The sequence below is a fragment of the Scyliorhinus canicula genome, chromosome 9, assembly GCF_902713615.1.
Source record: "Scyliorhinus canicula chromosome 9, sScyCan1.1, whole genome shotgun sequence".
Taxonomy (NCBI): Eukaryota; Metazoa; Chordata; class Chondrichthyes; order Carcharhiniformes; family Scyliorhinidae; genus Scyliorhinus; species Scyliorhinus canicula.
Genome location: NC_052154.1, coordinates 55,672,488 through 55,687,764, shown reverse-complemented (window position 1 = coordinate 55,687,764; position 15,277 = coordinate 55,672,488). Strand labels below are relative to the sequence as shown.

The 15,277-nt window shown below is 44.9% G+C and overlaps 1 protein-coding gene across 1 annotated transcript in view; it reads right to left on the bottom strand.

The window, feature by feature from the left end:
• rbl2 (retinoblastoma-like 2 (p130)) overlaps positions 1 to 11,672 on the bottom strand; it is a 192,211-nt gene extending 180,539 nt beyond the window's left edge. Inside the window, exons 1-3 of the mRNA XM_038806723.1 lie at positions 11,453 to 11,672; positions 2,766 to 2,896; positions 1,684 to 1,887 (exon numbers count right to left, since the gene is read on the bottom strand). Of these exons, the coding sequence (XP_038662651.1) occupies positions 1,684 to 1,887; positions 2,766 to 2,896; positions 11,453 to 11,599 (482 nt within the window). The 5' untranslated portion in view covers positions 11,600 to 11,672. The remainder of the gene's footprint in view (positions 1 to 1,683; positions 1,888 to 2,765; positions 2,897 to 11,452) is intronic.
• Between the last annotated feature and the right edge of the window lie 3,605 nt (positions 11,673 to 15,277).

Genomic DNA, 15,277 nt, shown 5'->3' with positions numbered 1-15,277 from the left:
GTTAGCGCATGCAATGTTTTTGCTTGACTTAATTTTAATCTGTCCTTTCTCTCTAAATTCTGGAAGACCTGCTATGAATTTCCAGGATTTCATTTGCATGTGGAATTTATTATTGATTCAGCCATTTCTACTATTCACGACACCCTATGCTGCTCTTGTTTGCTTTGTTTGGCCCCTAGTTTCGCACTGTAACCAATCACTGTTTTGTCGATGTACTATATGTCAATGTTCTCTGTTGATTATTCTTTTTGTCTACTATGTACGTATTGTGTACGTTCCTTGGCTGCAGAAAAATACTTTTCACTGTACTTCGGTACACGTGACAATAAATCAAATCAAATCTTGTGCTCAATTCAAAATACTGGATAATTCATTTTTTTAAATAAAGCTGCACAGGAATAGTTTCTGATTCAGGGAAGAAAATTGACTGAGTTAAAGAGGATAGACTATACAATGCCATGCAGATCTTTACCAGATCCTGTCGGCATCTGTTGTACTGTAGATCCTGTGCTTATCTAATTGATATAAATTTAAATCTCGATGACCAGGGTGACACATTGACTTATTTCCAAACCATTTAGTTTGTTCTTAATGTAACAAAGACCTAGCAATTGTAAATCATTTGTGTTAATAAACCAAGAAATGTTTTTGTACATACAACCTAGATATCTTTCGGAGACAAAGGGGTAGAAACACAATTCAAAGGGATAAAACCATCCAAGTTGCAAAGGTGGACAGATAGCCTTGTACACAGGGATAACTAGAGCTATAGATATATGTAAGGATAAGACAGAATTTAGAGTTTGTAGAGAACCACTCACGAAGGCAAAGGGGAACATTCTTGTTTTGCTTCAGGATATTGCTGTGACAGAATTTGATGTCCCCACGCCTTAATTTAATACATAGAACATAGAACAGTACAGCACAGAACAGGCCCTTCGGCCCTCAATGTTGTGCCGAGCCATGATCACCCTACCCAAACCCACCGATACCCGTAACCCAACAACCCCCCCACACCCCCCCCCCCAACCTTACTTTATTAGGACACTACGGGCAATTTAGCATGGCCAATCCACCTAACCCGCACATCTTTGGACTGTGGGAGGAAACCGGAGCACCCGGAGGAAACCCACGCACACAGGGGGAGGACGTGCAGACTCCACACAGACAGTGACCCAGCCGGGAATCGAAGCTGGGACCCTGGAGCTGTGAAGCATTTATGCTAACCACCATGCTACCCTGCTGCCCCAATGCTACCCTGCTGCCCCCCATGCTACCCTGCTGCCCCTTAATACATGTACCTTAATACTCTGTTCTTAAGATTAAGAAAATTAAACTATGCTCAACCATGCATGGCAGTTATATTTTTCAATTGTAATTCCAAATATCAATTATTTAAGTTGAATTTCTCCTACAATTAAGTTACTAACAGATAACAACTGTAAATAGCTTCTGTACGAAGCATGAGCAGATATCAAGTACAACAGTAAAAACATAAAACAGTTCACTAACAATTTGTAAAATGTACTATTTACCTAAACATTTTGCGCTACTAACAGATTTGAAGCATAGGCAGCTTTGTGCAAATTTGTAATATTGCCAATTAGGACTACATGTTTAAATATTCCGTAAGTCACATCTGAACAGACTATAGAACATTTATTTTGCTGTTTCAGATCTCACCTCTGTTTCCGACCCCTATGCTGTCGCAGTGGCTGTTCTTCTTGAGGATCCTTAAAAAGGTCATGAAAGATAGGCTCGCACTTCTTGAATATGACAGCAGAGACTGTGAAGTTCCTCTCCAGCTTTTCGGTACGTTCCCTGAATTCTTGGGACAGATCTGCCATGTCTGCCCATTTTTGCATCTTATTGAAGAATTCGATCAAGCTGTTCCACATACAAAACTCCATTTAAGTAAATGCTTTCCTGAATTTAATGCATTAACATTCCAATATGTTTATGGTTTAAAAGCTCTTCTAGTGAGAGGATTCCAGAGCAGGATCATCCTCTCTGGAGGTGCTGTGGTCAGAAGTGGAGTAGGTGCGGCTTCTACCACATGACTGACCCCAAAAGGTACCTTCTGACAGTTTTCTGCAATACTTTTCTTAAGTTGTACGGGGGCTTAGTTTCTGGGACCTCAAGCCAGTTTCCATAACTAATGGATAGGTAAAAATACGATTGCTGTTCCTTCCCATCCCTCTGCAGTACTTTTCCTTGACTGGTTTTGATTATCGCACACCTTGGTGCCAGATCTTTGTGCATGAAGGGGTTTATTCATAAAACATGGTTGGTCTTGAGGTTGCATGAATTATCTCCGGGCCATTTTTGTGCCGATCTGTATCTTTATTGTTCAGCACTGGACAGTTCAGAATGATGATATTTTTGATATTCAACATTATAATGGAAATTAAGAATCTAATTATTTAAATAGAGCAATATTCTTCTACTACTAATTGGTAGTAGGGTAGGAAATAGTATAGCTGTACCACCATAATTTCTCTAGATATTTTTCCAAAATTTGCTTTTTACAGAATGCAGCTGGCCTATGTATATCCTGATGCCATTTCTCTTCAGTATAGACATAAAAGTGATACCACATTGTTTGTCACTCTAGGTAACCTCGAGAGACAAAAGATAAGTTATTCAGGGAATCTATTGTGAAGCATAAATCTACCCTTGGTAAGAATGAGTGAGGTAGATGAATTGCATGTGAGGCATGATAAGCAATAATCATGTTAACCTAATGTTGTTTTATATATTCCTACCTGAGTTCAGAAGAGCGTAGGATCTTTGTCAAGGAGACACAATTCCCTTCTACAGTTCCTCTTCCCATTGATGGAATGGCTTTTCTACATGCAACATACAGGGCACAAGCCAACCAGTGAAGATCTTCTCCCTGAAATAAAATAACTTTCTTTGAATTACAACTATTACCAATAGCTACAGCCTTTCAGTTAAATGACTTCATTTTATCACTTACAAACGGGGATTTACAAGCAACTGTCTCTAGTTTGTTCAGTTAGCTCAAATATTGTTGATTTTGGGTTTTTAAACAACATGTATTATTGCTCCAATTTGCAAAAAGAAAAACCAATGAAACAGAAAGCTGAGAAAAATAGATTTTTGGAACTTTGATTCTAATGTACTTGCATTTGATCAAGTCAAAGTGATCTGAATTTTATCGGAAAACCAGATTAGTTAGCTTCAGCTTCTGGGCAGAGGTGTTGAGGAAAATTCAAACACAAGAAAAACCCTATCATAGTGCAGTTAATTATTTCCATTCAGGCGTGGATTTTTGTTTTGAGATTTATTTACGGTAATAGATTTAAGTCAACCTACATTGCAAATGGCAAGCTTTCCAAAACATACATTGTTTTAAAATACACAAACTGACATATCTAATTTACAATATGAGGATTTTTTTAAAAATTCAAGTATGATGCTTTTTATTCGGTGGGTCTGTATATCTAGATGATTGTGCTTCTGGGAATTATAATGAATATTTGCTGTTATTGTAAATGGATCCTTGGGAACGATAGAAAACACAAGAAACTGAAGCGAAAATGTGGTAAACCAGTGGGGCATGAGGGAGAGGAATGGGACCTAAATAGTATTGTGATTGACAAAGAGCAGAGAGAAGAGGGAAATCAAATGAAAAGCAAAAAATACTCATGTTGACATAAGGGGCTTTTCCCAGTAACTTCATTGCAGTGTTAATGTAAGCCTACTTGTGACAATAAAGATTATTATATATTATTATGTGGCACAAGTTACTTGCTGTTGAAACACCTTTGCCTTTATTGAGTGGATGGTTCAAAGGAAACCTAGGAAGTTCTTGGGCCAAGTAAAAGATTTTCCTTTCTCTTTTAATCGAATCTGTGTGAACTGAATTAAGCATGATCAGAATGTCTTGGCGCTTTGCAATACAACTATATAATAGACAACACTAAAACAGGCACTTGTCCCATTGTTTCTGTGCATTATGTCTCTTTGAAAGCTACCAATTATGTCCACTTTGTCCTTTGTCCATAGCCATGCAGATTGCTCCTTTTCAAAGTATATGTATTACATAAATTGTCCTTCCTTGTAACTATTTTGGGTAGAAATACAAATGGCTAGTTTAGAAATTAAACTGATTGAATGATATGGTTGTCATCATCCATACTCACATATTTGGTTTAGGGAGGTGTATGGAGAAACTTGTCTCTTTCCTTATTTAATTTAGATAGTCTGGATCTAGTTACTCTGCAAATCTGTCCCTATTTTAATGCCAGATGCTAAGTAGTATTTTTTAAATTTACCACAATGCAGGTTTGCATTCAATAAGTTACATTTTTCTGTCTGAAATGTGAAACCAGATACTTGTGTTTATGACATGTACTTGGACTGGCTGCTTGAGATTTCAAATTTCACTAATGCTCAGGCAGAAGCTGAAACATAACACTGGTGTGATAGGTGAGTTATGATGGCATTGCTGGATCAGTGAAAATTATAAATTTTTCACTGGGCCACTTTTAATTGGAAACTCTCGTCAAGATTTTTGATTCCAAACTAAATAAAACAACAGTGAGAATAGGAAACTGGTCTCGAAGAGCAATGCCTTTATTTTAAAATAATCATCCTGGCTTTCAAATCCCTCAATGCCCTTGCCCCTCCCTAGCTCCTTTGGACCTACAAACCCTTGAGCTATCTGCACTCCTCCAATTCTGGCCTCCTTGAGTATCCCTGAATTGAATCGCTCCACCACTAGGAGCTGAATCTTTAGTTGCACGTATCTTTAGTTGCACAAGTCAGAACTCTAATTCCCTCCTTTGGACTTTCGACCTATCTCTCTTTCTAAAATGCTTCTTTGAAACCTACTTCTTTGACCAAGCTTTTGCACCTGTCCTACCATCTCCTCCTGTGGTTTATTGTCAAACTTTGTGAATGCTCATGAATCTCCTTGGAACAATATACTACATTAAAGGCACTGTATAAATGCAAGCTGTCAATGTGACAAAAGTCAAGAATGGGACCATGTCTATGATCTTTCTAAGATCATGGAGATAAGTGAACTTGTGTGATTACAATAGGAAATTTCCCTTGCATGTTATGGTACAGAGATAAATTTCAAAACTCGAAAAGGGAAATTTGCTCCATTTTGCATTTAAAATTCAAAATAATCAAACACTGAATTATTGGGCTCTCATGCTGGTCAATAGTGGCTTTTGTGAGGACTCAAAAACTTTTAAAAATTGACTTTACCTGGCAAATACGAGAAATCCATGATTGGACCATTTAATTGCTTTAACTGCTTCAAAGTAAAGGATGGTGGAAAAGTATTAACTTAAGTATGAACGAAGATGCGGAAGTTCGAAAGAAAAATATGAATTGCTGCAACAGGGACATTTTTAAATTGAGTATTTATTTCCTCTGTATTGAAAAAGTTTTTGTTTCAACTTACAAACAAATGGCTCAAGTTTATTCCCCCAGTCTGTCCTTGTTTCTTACAACTGATTCATAATATATTGGATATACATTTTAATTTTGAGAATCAGTCATGTCACTGACTCCAATGCTTTCTCAACTGTTACTTGATTGTGAAACTCTTTTATGCACATTCTGAAATATACCATCACATCATGCAAAGCTATGAACTGACTTCATAGTACTAAACACAAAACAATAGATACACTTTGAAAAAATATATTTAGAGTACCCAATTCATTTTTTCCAATTATGGGGCAATTTAGCATGGACAATCCACCTACCTTGCACATCTTTTGGGTTGTGGGGGTGAAACCCAAGCAAACATGGGGAGAATGTGCAAACTCCACACGGACAGTGACGCAGAGCCGGGATTGAACCTGAGACCTGGTGCCATGATTCAGCAGTGCTAACCACTGCGCCACCGTCCTGCCCCTAAGAAATAGATACACAACTCTAAGGTACAAGCTGGACTCGGCAATGTGGAGTGCTGAAGATCTGAAGATGTTTGCTCTTTTCACATTCTATCCCACCGTACAACCTGTAATTATATTGCAGCTTTACAGAGATTTCACTCTCATGTGAATGTAAAACATACACCAAGCAGTATTGGAAGGGTTAAGAAAATAAAAACAAAAACATAGTTCAAAAGGTGGGGTACTGTGGAAACGTTTAAACACACAGCAGTAGTAAAGGGATTTTCAAGTTTCACAACTCTACTAGGTGGAAGGAGCTTGTAATGCAGGTCAGTGGAGGCCTACAGCTGGGAAGCAAATAAGTAGGTGTTTGCAAGCTAGGATTGAGTGACACTAGTGAGAAAAGTCATAAACGTAGCATTGTTTCATTTCAAGGCACGAGAGGAAGGTTTTTTGATGGGGGCCAAATTTAATTGTTTCAGTCTTCCTCAGATTCATTTTGGAGGGAGCCAGAGCTCACCCATGTCTTAATATCTGATCTGCTAACTGACAAAACAGAAATGGCTGCCAGATGAACACATGAATAGTGTCAATATTGGGCAACATGTAAAAGAGGAAAAGAAGGCAGACAAGGCTATAACGAAAGGGTACTGGGTAACTGTGCTGAGGTGGGTAGAAAAACCAATGAGATTATCTGACAGAAATGAAATAGGTAGACTTGTGAACATAGGCTGCAAAGAAGAGGCTGTGTGAGGTGATGAAGTTGGCCAATTGCTATGTGGAGACCATGGAGAGGTTATGAAGATGTATTTGACTTTCACCAGGATGGTCACCATTGTTGAGAGGGTTGAACCATACTGAAGGGATTAAAATGGAATTGAGAGATAGGTGAGGTGGGAAGTAACATTCCAGACCTTGGACAGGAAGTTGTCATGGGATGTCCCTTAATTAGAGGATGACAACTATTCTGTCATAGAATAGAATCATTGAACTTACAGTGCAGAAGGAGGCTATTCGGCCCATCGAGTCTTCACAAGCCCTCAGAAAGAGCACCTTACTTAAGCCCATGCCTCCACCCTATCCCGTAACCCAGTAACCCCACCTAACCTTTTTTCTGGACACTAAGGGCAATTTATCATGGCTAATCCACCTAACCTACACATCATTGGACTCTGGAAGGAAACCGGAGCACCCGGAGGAAACCCACGCAGACACGGGGAGAACGTGCAGACTCCACACAGACAGTGACTCAAGCCGGGAATCAAACCTGGGGCCCTGGAGCTGTGAAGCAACTGTGCTAACCACTGTGCTATCCTGCTGCCCACTTTTTAAAATCCAGTTCTGTACCAGTTCATGACATTTTAATCATTAACTGCTCAGCGACACTTGTTTCTTCCATGGATCTTGTGACAGAAGAAGCTAATTGTCTAAATGCAGATCTTTGGGACAAGGGATAGGACATCCTACAAGGTAAAGGGATCTACAGAGCAGGATTGACTTCCTATTCTTTCTCCGCTAACCCGCTTCCCCCATCATCAAGGGTTCAAACCACGATGCAGCTTGATGGACAAGTTATTGCCACATTGAATGATTGGTAGTGAGGTCCTCTCAGTCATTAATATCAATGCTGCAATGCATCAAAAAGAGCTTGTGGTTTTGAAGCATTTTCTTTGCCCGTTCCAACCCTGGTCATTTGAGTGTTGAGAAAACAGGAACTGGCAGGGAAGTTGGTTTTGCAGGAGTTTTGCCTATATGCGTATGGAACTGGCTTTAAGAAGGTCACTAGTATTTGTTTAATGGTCCTTCTATAGATTGCAGTGGATGCAACAGAGGCATTGCTAGTGGAACTTCTCTAGCGATGTTGTGTTATTGATTCACAGCCTATGTCTCAATGCAGTACAGGAGTGTGGTGACAACAACTGCCCTGTACACTAGGACTTCTGTTGACTTGCAGAGCTTTTTTGCTGCGGTAGTTTGTAGAAGGTTGAGCTAGTGCAGCTGACCCAGTGTTGGATCTCCTCATCAATGGTGGCCTTTTGAGAGAAGTGGATGCCACGGTTCGATTCCCGTACCAGCCTCCCCGGACAGGTGCCAGAATGTGGCGACTAGGGGCTTTTCATAGTAACTTCATTGAAGCCTACTTGTGACAATAAGCGATTTTCATTTCATTTCATTTCATGTATGAGAAGTGCTCAAAATATTCCGGAGTCTTGATGTAAGCAAAAGCACACCAGCTTTTAAGACCTCAGCTGGAATACCATTGGAGATATAGGCTTGATTTTCATCCGTGTTTGTTGCAGCTCCCCCATTTCTGGTTCATCCATGGATTCCAGCACAGGGCACTTGGGGATAGACACTTGGGGATAGACTGGAGAATGTCAACTGCCACTGTAGTTTTGTAATCGAGGAGTTGTTGGGAATAGTTTTAGCAGCATTGACAAATGGCATTGTACGCCTTGAAACATTATCCTGGGAGCGAAGGGAATTTTGTCAATTTAACCTTGGTCTAAAGATGGCCCTGTTGCTCCTAAAAACTTTACAAGTCATCACATTCGGCATACGGTTATGTCTCTCTGACTTTTGCTTCCCACCACTTGTCCTCTATCTTCCACTTGGACAGGAAAGGAAATGAAGACTGGTGGGAATCATGATTTTATTTTTAAATCTGTGCTGAAAGGGGCTGGTTTAGCTCACTGGGCTAAATCGCTGGCTTTTAAAACAGACCAAGCAGGCCAACAGCACGGTACAATTCCCGTACCAGCCTCACCGGACAGGCGCCGGAATGTGGCGACTAGGGACTTTTCACAGTAACTTCATTGAAGCCTACTCGTGACAATAAGCGATTTTCATTTCATTTCATTTCATTACAAATCTGTGTCCTTGTGTAGCTGTGTCTACCATCTATATTAACAATGGCCCCCTAAATCAGCAAGTCCAGTTTTAGTGAGCAAAATTCTGGAAATTTTGCGGAGAAAAGGCACATGGTTGATCCCAAGTGTGAAACTACAACATAAATGAGAGAAACATGGGGTTGGATTCTCCGTAGCCTGACACCAAAATCAGATTGGCAACCGGGCGGAGAATAGCTTCTGATGCCGGATCCGGAGCAGGCACCTCTTTGATTCTCCACCCCCTCCAAATTGGTGTCATCATGGCGCGCGTCGCTCATAGCCGCAATGCCGTTGTCACGTCATCAGCCGACCCACCTGCGATGCTCCACCCCTGATGGGCCGGGTTCCTGACGGTGCAGGCTACGTGTGGTCCCAGCGGTCGGGAACCTGGTGTGCTGGCTGCGGAGTGTTCAGCGCCGCCACACTCGCTGGGATCCGTGCCGCGGCCCGGAGGGGCTTCTGCTAGGACTGCAGGAAGTGATGGGGGGGTGGATAGGGAGTAGGCTGTGGGGTCGGGGTGGGCGGATTATGGTTCCAGCATGGCCGGCACCATGTTTCCCAACACGACCGGTGCAAGCCGTCAGCCCTGCGCATGCACGGTCTGGGACCCGGCTATTCTCTGGCCATTATCTGTGTGATCCACAGGCGTTCCATGCGGCGCCGATGCTAGTCCCTCACTGGAATGGGTGAGGGGTTCACGCGATTTTCCCGTTGTGAAACTCCCGCGGATTCTCCATTCGCGCCAGCACTTAAACTCAGGAATGGAGAATTCCGCCCATGGAGACTTACTTTCATAAATCCGGAACGTTGTTATATGCACTGAGCTCTGCAATATCAATACATTTGCTCTTCAGTCCATAATTTGTGCATATTCTTACTGACATTTTTGTGTAGGACTGAGTGAATTGCTATGTTGTTTAACTATTAGGTGACATTAAACAGAGGTCCCGTCTGCCCTCCTCAATAGAGACACAACTTTCAGTGGGCACTACAAAAGGCGCCCTGGTGTCATAACCAACATTTGTATCTCGGCCAAGACTACAAACAAAGCAGATCGTTTGTCACACTGCTGGTTGCGAGACCTTGCTGTGTGCAATATGATGCCTCCAAATAATAGCAAATAATTCAAAAAGTACTAATTGGGCTGTAAAAGTGCTTTGGAGTGTACCAGAGGATGCAAAAGGTGCTATATAAATGCAACTTTCTTTTTCAAATCAGACTGTGGCACTGGGAGCAAGCGTCACCCTCAATTTTCAGGACACATACTCAAGTTGCTGTCACAGAAGTAGCTTCACAGTGTGTGGGGTCAGCACTGGGAGTACACTGCTAGGCATGGGGAGTAGATGCAAAAGCCCTGGAGTTGCGGAGGGGGGGCTGAGTTGGGATGGACGGCTGGATGCTGTGTTGGGTTTGGATTTGTTTGTTTATTGTCACGTGTACCGAGGTACAGTGAAAAGTGTTGTTCTGCGAGCAGCTCAACAGATCATTAAGTACATGGGAAGAAAAGGGAATAAATGAAATAACATAATAGGGCAGCACAAGGTATACAATGTAACTACATAAGCACCGGCATCGGATGAAGCATACAGGGTGTAGTGTTAATGGGGTCAGTCCATAAGAGGATCATTTAGGAGTCTGGTAACAGCGGGGAAGAAGCTGTTTTTGAGTCTGTTTGTGCGTGTTCTCAGACTTCTGTATCACCTGCCCGATGGAAGCAGTTGGAAGAGTGAGTAAGCCTGGTGGGAGGGGTCTTTGATTATGCTGCCCGCTTTCCCCAGGCAGCGAGAGGTGTAGATGGAATCAATGGATGGGAGGCAGCTTCTGGTGATGGACTCGGCTGTGTTTACGACTCTCTGAAGTTTCTTGCGGTCTTGGGCCGAGCACATACCAGGCTGTGATGCAGCCAGATAGGATGCTTTCTACGGTGCATCTGTAAAAGTTGTTAAGCGTTAATGTGGACATGCCGAATTTGCTTAGTTTCCTGAGGAAGTATTAGGCGCTGTTGTGCTTTCTTGGTGGTAGCGTTGACATGGGTGGACCAGGACAGATTTTTTGGAGATGTGCACCCCTAGGAATTTGAAACTGCTAACCATCTCCGCCTCGGCCCAGTTGATGCTGACAGGGGTGCGTGCAGTACTTTGCTTCCTTCCCGTTCGGACTGTTCTCACCTCCTCTGCGGGCAACTGTCACTCGGAGGCCCCCACCCAGCGTAAACAAACCGACACCTTCTTCCTCTCCCCACACCCTATTTATTTGTTTCGGTGGGCGATTAGAAACTTTCTTTTTTTTGCTCCGGCAGCTTGGGTCGGGTCAGGACAGGGCGTCGCTGGGGACTTGAACCAGGGGAGATTGCCTCAGTCGTGTAGGTGGGTGGGGATGGGGAGGGGGGGGGGGGGTCGGGCCTTTAAAGGCCGATGAGCAGGCCCGCCCCGTGCCGATGGCGCTGGGCAGCAACCCTCCTCTCCCCCCCCCGGGCCGCCGTCTCAAACGTTAAATTGTGAGCGCACCGAGTGTCAGTGATGTGTGTTCCTCGCCAGCTGAAGGCTGATTTGCAGCCATTCGCTTCTCCCTACCCCGCCCCCTCCCTCCAGCTGTCAGGCAGGGTTGTTTGTTTACTTGGCGGATGTCACCACTTCCACCCCCCCTCCCCCGGCCAACTCTCGCCCTCTCCCCCCTCACCTCCAGCGTGTACTTCCTGCTGATGCTCTCGTAACTGGCCCAAGCCTCGCCTTTTGCACCCTCGTCCATGTTCAATTTCTGACAGAGTTCCTCGAACCTCTGCTTGGTCCGCCGGCCGCCCGGCTGCTGCTCCTCCTGGCTTGCCATGGTGGGTTGGGAGTAGCAGTGGCTGATCGAGCTGTCATTGACGCTGCTGTAAGGGGGGGGGGGGGGGGTGGGGGGGGGAGAGAGTGAGTGTGTGTATGTATGTAAAGAGGGGGGGGGGGTGGCGGAAGCGCCCCCCCTCCAGTACTGCTGCTCTCTTCCCCACCACCCCCCCAGGCGGCCTCAGGCAGCGTTCGCGGGCCACACTGTAGCCATTTAAAGCTGCTGATTGACAGTTGGCTCCGCCGGCCCCGGCCCCGCCCCCTTCCTCGCGCCGCCTCTTCATTGGTTCCTCCACTGCCCCGCCCCCTCCCCTCCCCCTGCGGAACGCTCCATTGTTGTCTTCTCGCTCACCCGCGAGTGGCCGGGCCGCCACGTCAATCACAGCGCCTGCACGGCTCGACCCCGCCCCGCCCCTCGCCTCCCCTCCCCCATTGTCTGGAAGTGCGCAGCGGAGGCTCGATGTGGTAGCCAGGCTGCTGCGGCAGCTATGCCAACCAGGCAGTGGCGTGCAGAGGTCTGGTGATGCCGGGGCAAATCTTGATTGTATGCCCCAAAGACTCAAGTATAAAGCCTAATATACTGAGAAATATTATGAGAAAGGAAAACATTTTGAATATATAAACACAGATGAAACATGAAATAAACGCTTTATTCGATTTTAATATAAATCAAAGGGCACGACGGCCAGAGCCACGGACAGGTCAGCCAGGGCGAGAGACACGATCAGATAGTTGGAGGGCTGCCGCAGCTTCTTGACGGAACACACCGAGATCATGACCAGGCAGTTGCCGGAGACGGTGATCATGGAGAGGATGGCCCCGATGATCACTTTCTCGGTGTCGCCATAGGGCAGGATCTGTTCCCCGCAGTCGGTGCTGTTGTGTTGCAGCGAGCTGGCCGCGGTGGGGTAGTGGACAATGTGAAGGAGTTGGCTGTCCACAGAGCCAGGTCTCATCATAGGGGTGTGCAGTTCCTGCAGCGCTCCCTCTCTGGTGTGCCAACGGATATTGCTTATGTAGCTGCCGTTAATGTCCATAATCAGGTCGGAGACTGCCCAGAGCATTTGGCCAGCGAGCAGACTGCATCCAGAGTCCCCCTATCTCTATTCCAGTCCACCAGCTCAGACTCCTCCTGCCCACGCATTCGGTCAGATAGGCTTCCTCTGAAGTTGTCCCTTGTGCTGGGGGTGTGGGTGGGTGCTGCTGAGCCGAGTTGACAAGTGTGAACAAGCCGCTGGGATCTGGAAGGTCTACCTGGGACTGTCCAAGAGGAACATTCTACCGGTGCCGCTCAGAGCCTGGGACTCTGCAAATTCTGGCCAGATGTGAGCGGGGACTTGCTGCTGCTCCCGGAGGGAAGACTCCAGCCTCAGAGGCAATGCGCCGCGCAGTCCCAGAGCCAGCAGCATATTCCCAAGTCTGGAGGATCGGAAGGATGGATAAAACAGCAACAGCTGGGGGATAGGGGGCTGATGCAGACAGTCCCCCACTGAAATATCTTTAAAGGATGCCGTCTGTTCCCCCCTCCCCCTCTTCCTCCTCCTCCCCCCGGGGTAAAAGTTTCCTTTTTTCCAGCTGATTGTCTTGGTGACATCCAGATCTCTTTGCAGCAGCAGAGCCCTCTCTGCTCGCTCACACACTGAGGGCTTTGAAGATGCGCGAGGGAGGGTGAAATATATAGCAGCAGTCTGACGTGGCAGGCAAGAAGGGTGAGCAATTATATAAATGTCGTTGGGCTCTGTCTCTGGGTAATCTGCATATTGATTCAGTCGGGGCAATGAAACTGCACATCAAGGCTGCTTCTTGCCGTATTTGGGCTCGGGATTGTTTCCCCAGCGACAAACTGGCAACACCGCTCCAGAATGGTCATTTTGGAAATGATTTAGTGCATTCTTTTTGAAGGGTGATCCCATTTGCAATGATTTATTGGATTCGGTCATTTCATTTGTCTTTTAATCTTGTGATCGCGCGCAGCAAACTTGGGCGTTTTGTTTTAGATACGGTCAGTGGCGTGCAGAGGTCTGGTGATGCCCGGGGCATGATTGAATGCCCCCATCCAATGGATGCCCGGGGCCAACGCACCTTCGGCCCCCCCCCCCCCCCCCCCCCCTCCCCTCTGCACGCCACTGCAACCAGGGCTGGTGTGTTGCTTGTGTGCCCACACTAGTCACTGTTGCCAGTGTGGAAAACGATCCCTCCTAACGTGCAAACGACCTGTGGAGATGAGAGTTTCCATATAATCTGAAGGAGGCCATTCGGCCCATTTAATCTGCACTCTACCTAGCTCCCCCCCCCCCCCACCCCCATCTCCTTCATCCCACGCATCGATAATAGCCAATCCAACTTCCCTGCACATCTTTGCCACTGGGAGGAAACCCACAGTGGTTAGCACTGCTGGACATTGTGCTGTCACACTGAAGTGTGCCCAGCTGACATTACGTTATATATTCTTGCAGCTGAAACAAATTTTAATACTTTGATTCTCTCTCTCCACAAATGCTATCGGGTCTGCTGGGTTTTTCTTTCCTCAGCATTTTCTGTTTTTATTTCAGATTTCCCACGTCCACATTATTTTGCTTTTATTGCGCACGTTTTAATGTTTCTGCCTGACCAGACATTTTCTGACTTTATTTCCCGAGCTCCAGCATTTTGCTTTTGCCTCTCTAATTTGAGATGTACAGCAAGCTTTTAGAAATTCCAGCCAGCCAGTCACTAACTTTCTGAGACGGCCGTCCCACGGGAGTTAGACCATAAGAAGTAGGACCATAAGTAGGCCACTCGGCCCATCGAGTCCACTCCGCCATGCAATGAGATCATTGGTGATCTGATATAATCCTCAAATCCACTTTCCAGCCTTTTATCCATAACCCTTGATATGTCTAATGCAGCCTTGAGTATAACAACTCAGCCTCTACAGCTCTCTGAAAAGAATTCTATAGATTCATTACGTACTGAGAGAAGAAATTCCTCTTCATCTCTGTCTTAAATGAGCACCATTTATTCTTTGATCATGCCTTCTGGTCCTAGACTCTCCCACAAGAGGAAAAACCCTCTTAAACACCTGCAATTTTAAACACGCTGCCATTGGCAGCTTTGTCTACAGTTTCCAAGATCCTCAACTCCAGAAATCATTTTCTAAATCTTTGTGCCTCTCTTTACTCATTTAAGACAATCCTTAAAACCTAGCTGGTTGATCAAGCTTATCATCATCTGTCCTGATGTCTCATGTGGGTCTGTCAAAATCAAAAGCGCAATATAAATGTAAGTCAAAGAGAAAATGCTGGAAAATCTCAGCAGGTCTGGCAGCATCTGTAGGGAGAGAAAAGAGTTAACGTTTCAAGTCCAGTAAGTTGGTGTTTACAAAACCATTTGTAACTGGATTCTGACAAAAATAGGGCAAATACACTTGATCATTTTGTAGCTTCCAGAAAATGTCACGTGCCTCACATACTCCCATAATTGGGTATTAATCCAATTAACAAATTTTCCGTTAAATTAAACTTGGAATATCATGTGAGAAACATTATTTTACTTGAGCAATAAATCAGGGACTTCAGTCAGCTGTGGCCCCCAGCCTCAAACATCAGCTTTGTGTCCCTGGGCCGAAGCCAGGCATAACTACTTGGGCTTTCCCCAAAATGAAGGGCTATCCATCTTTAGGTGTTTAATTTGGCCTATT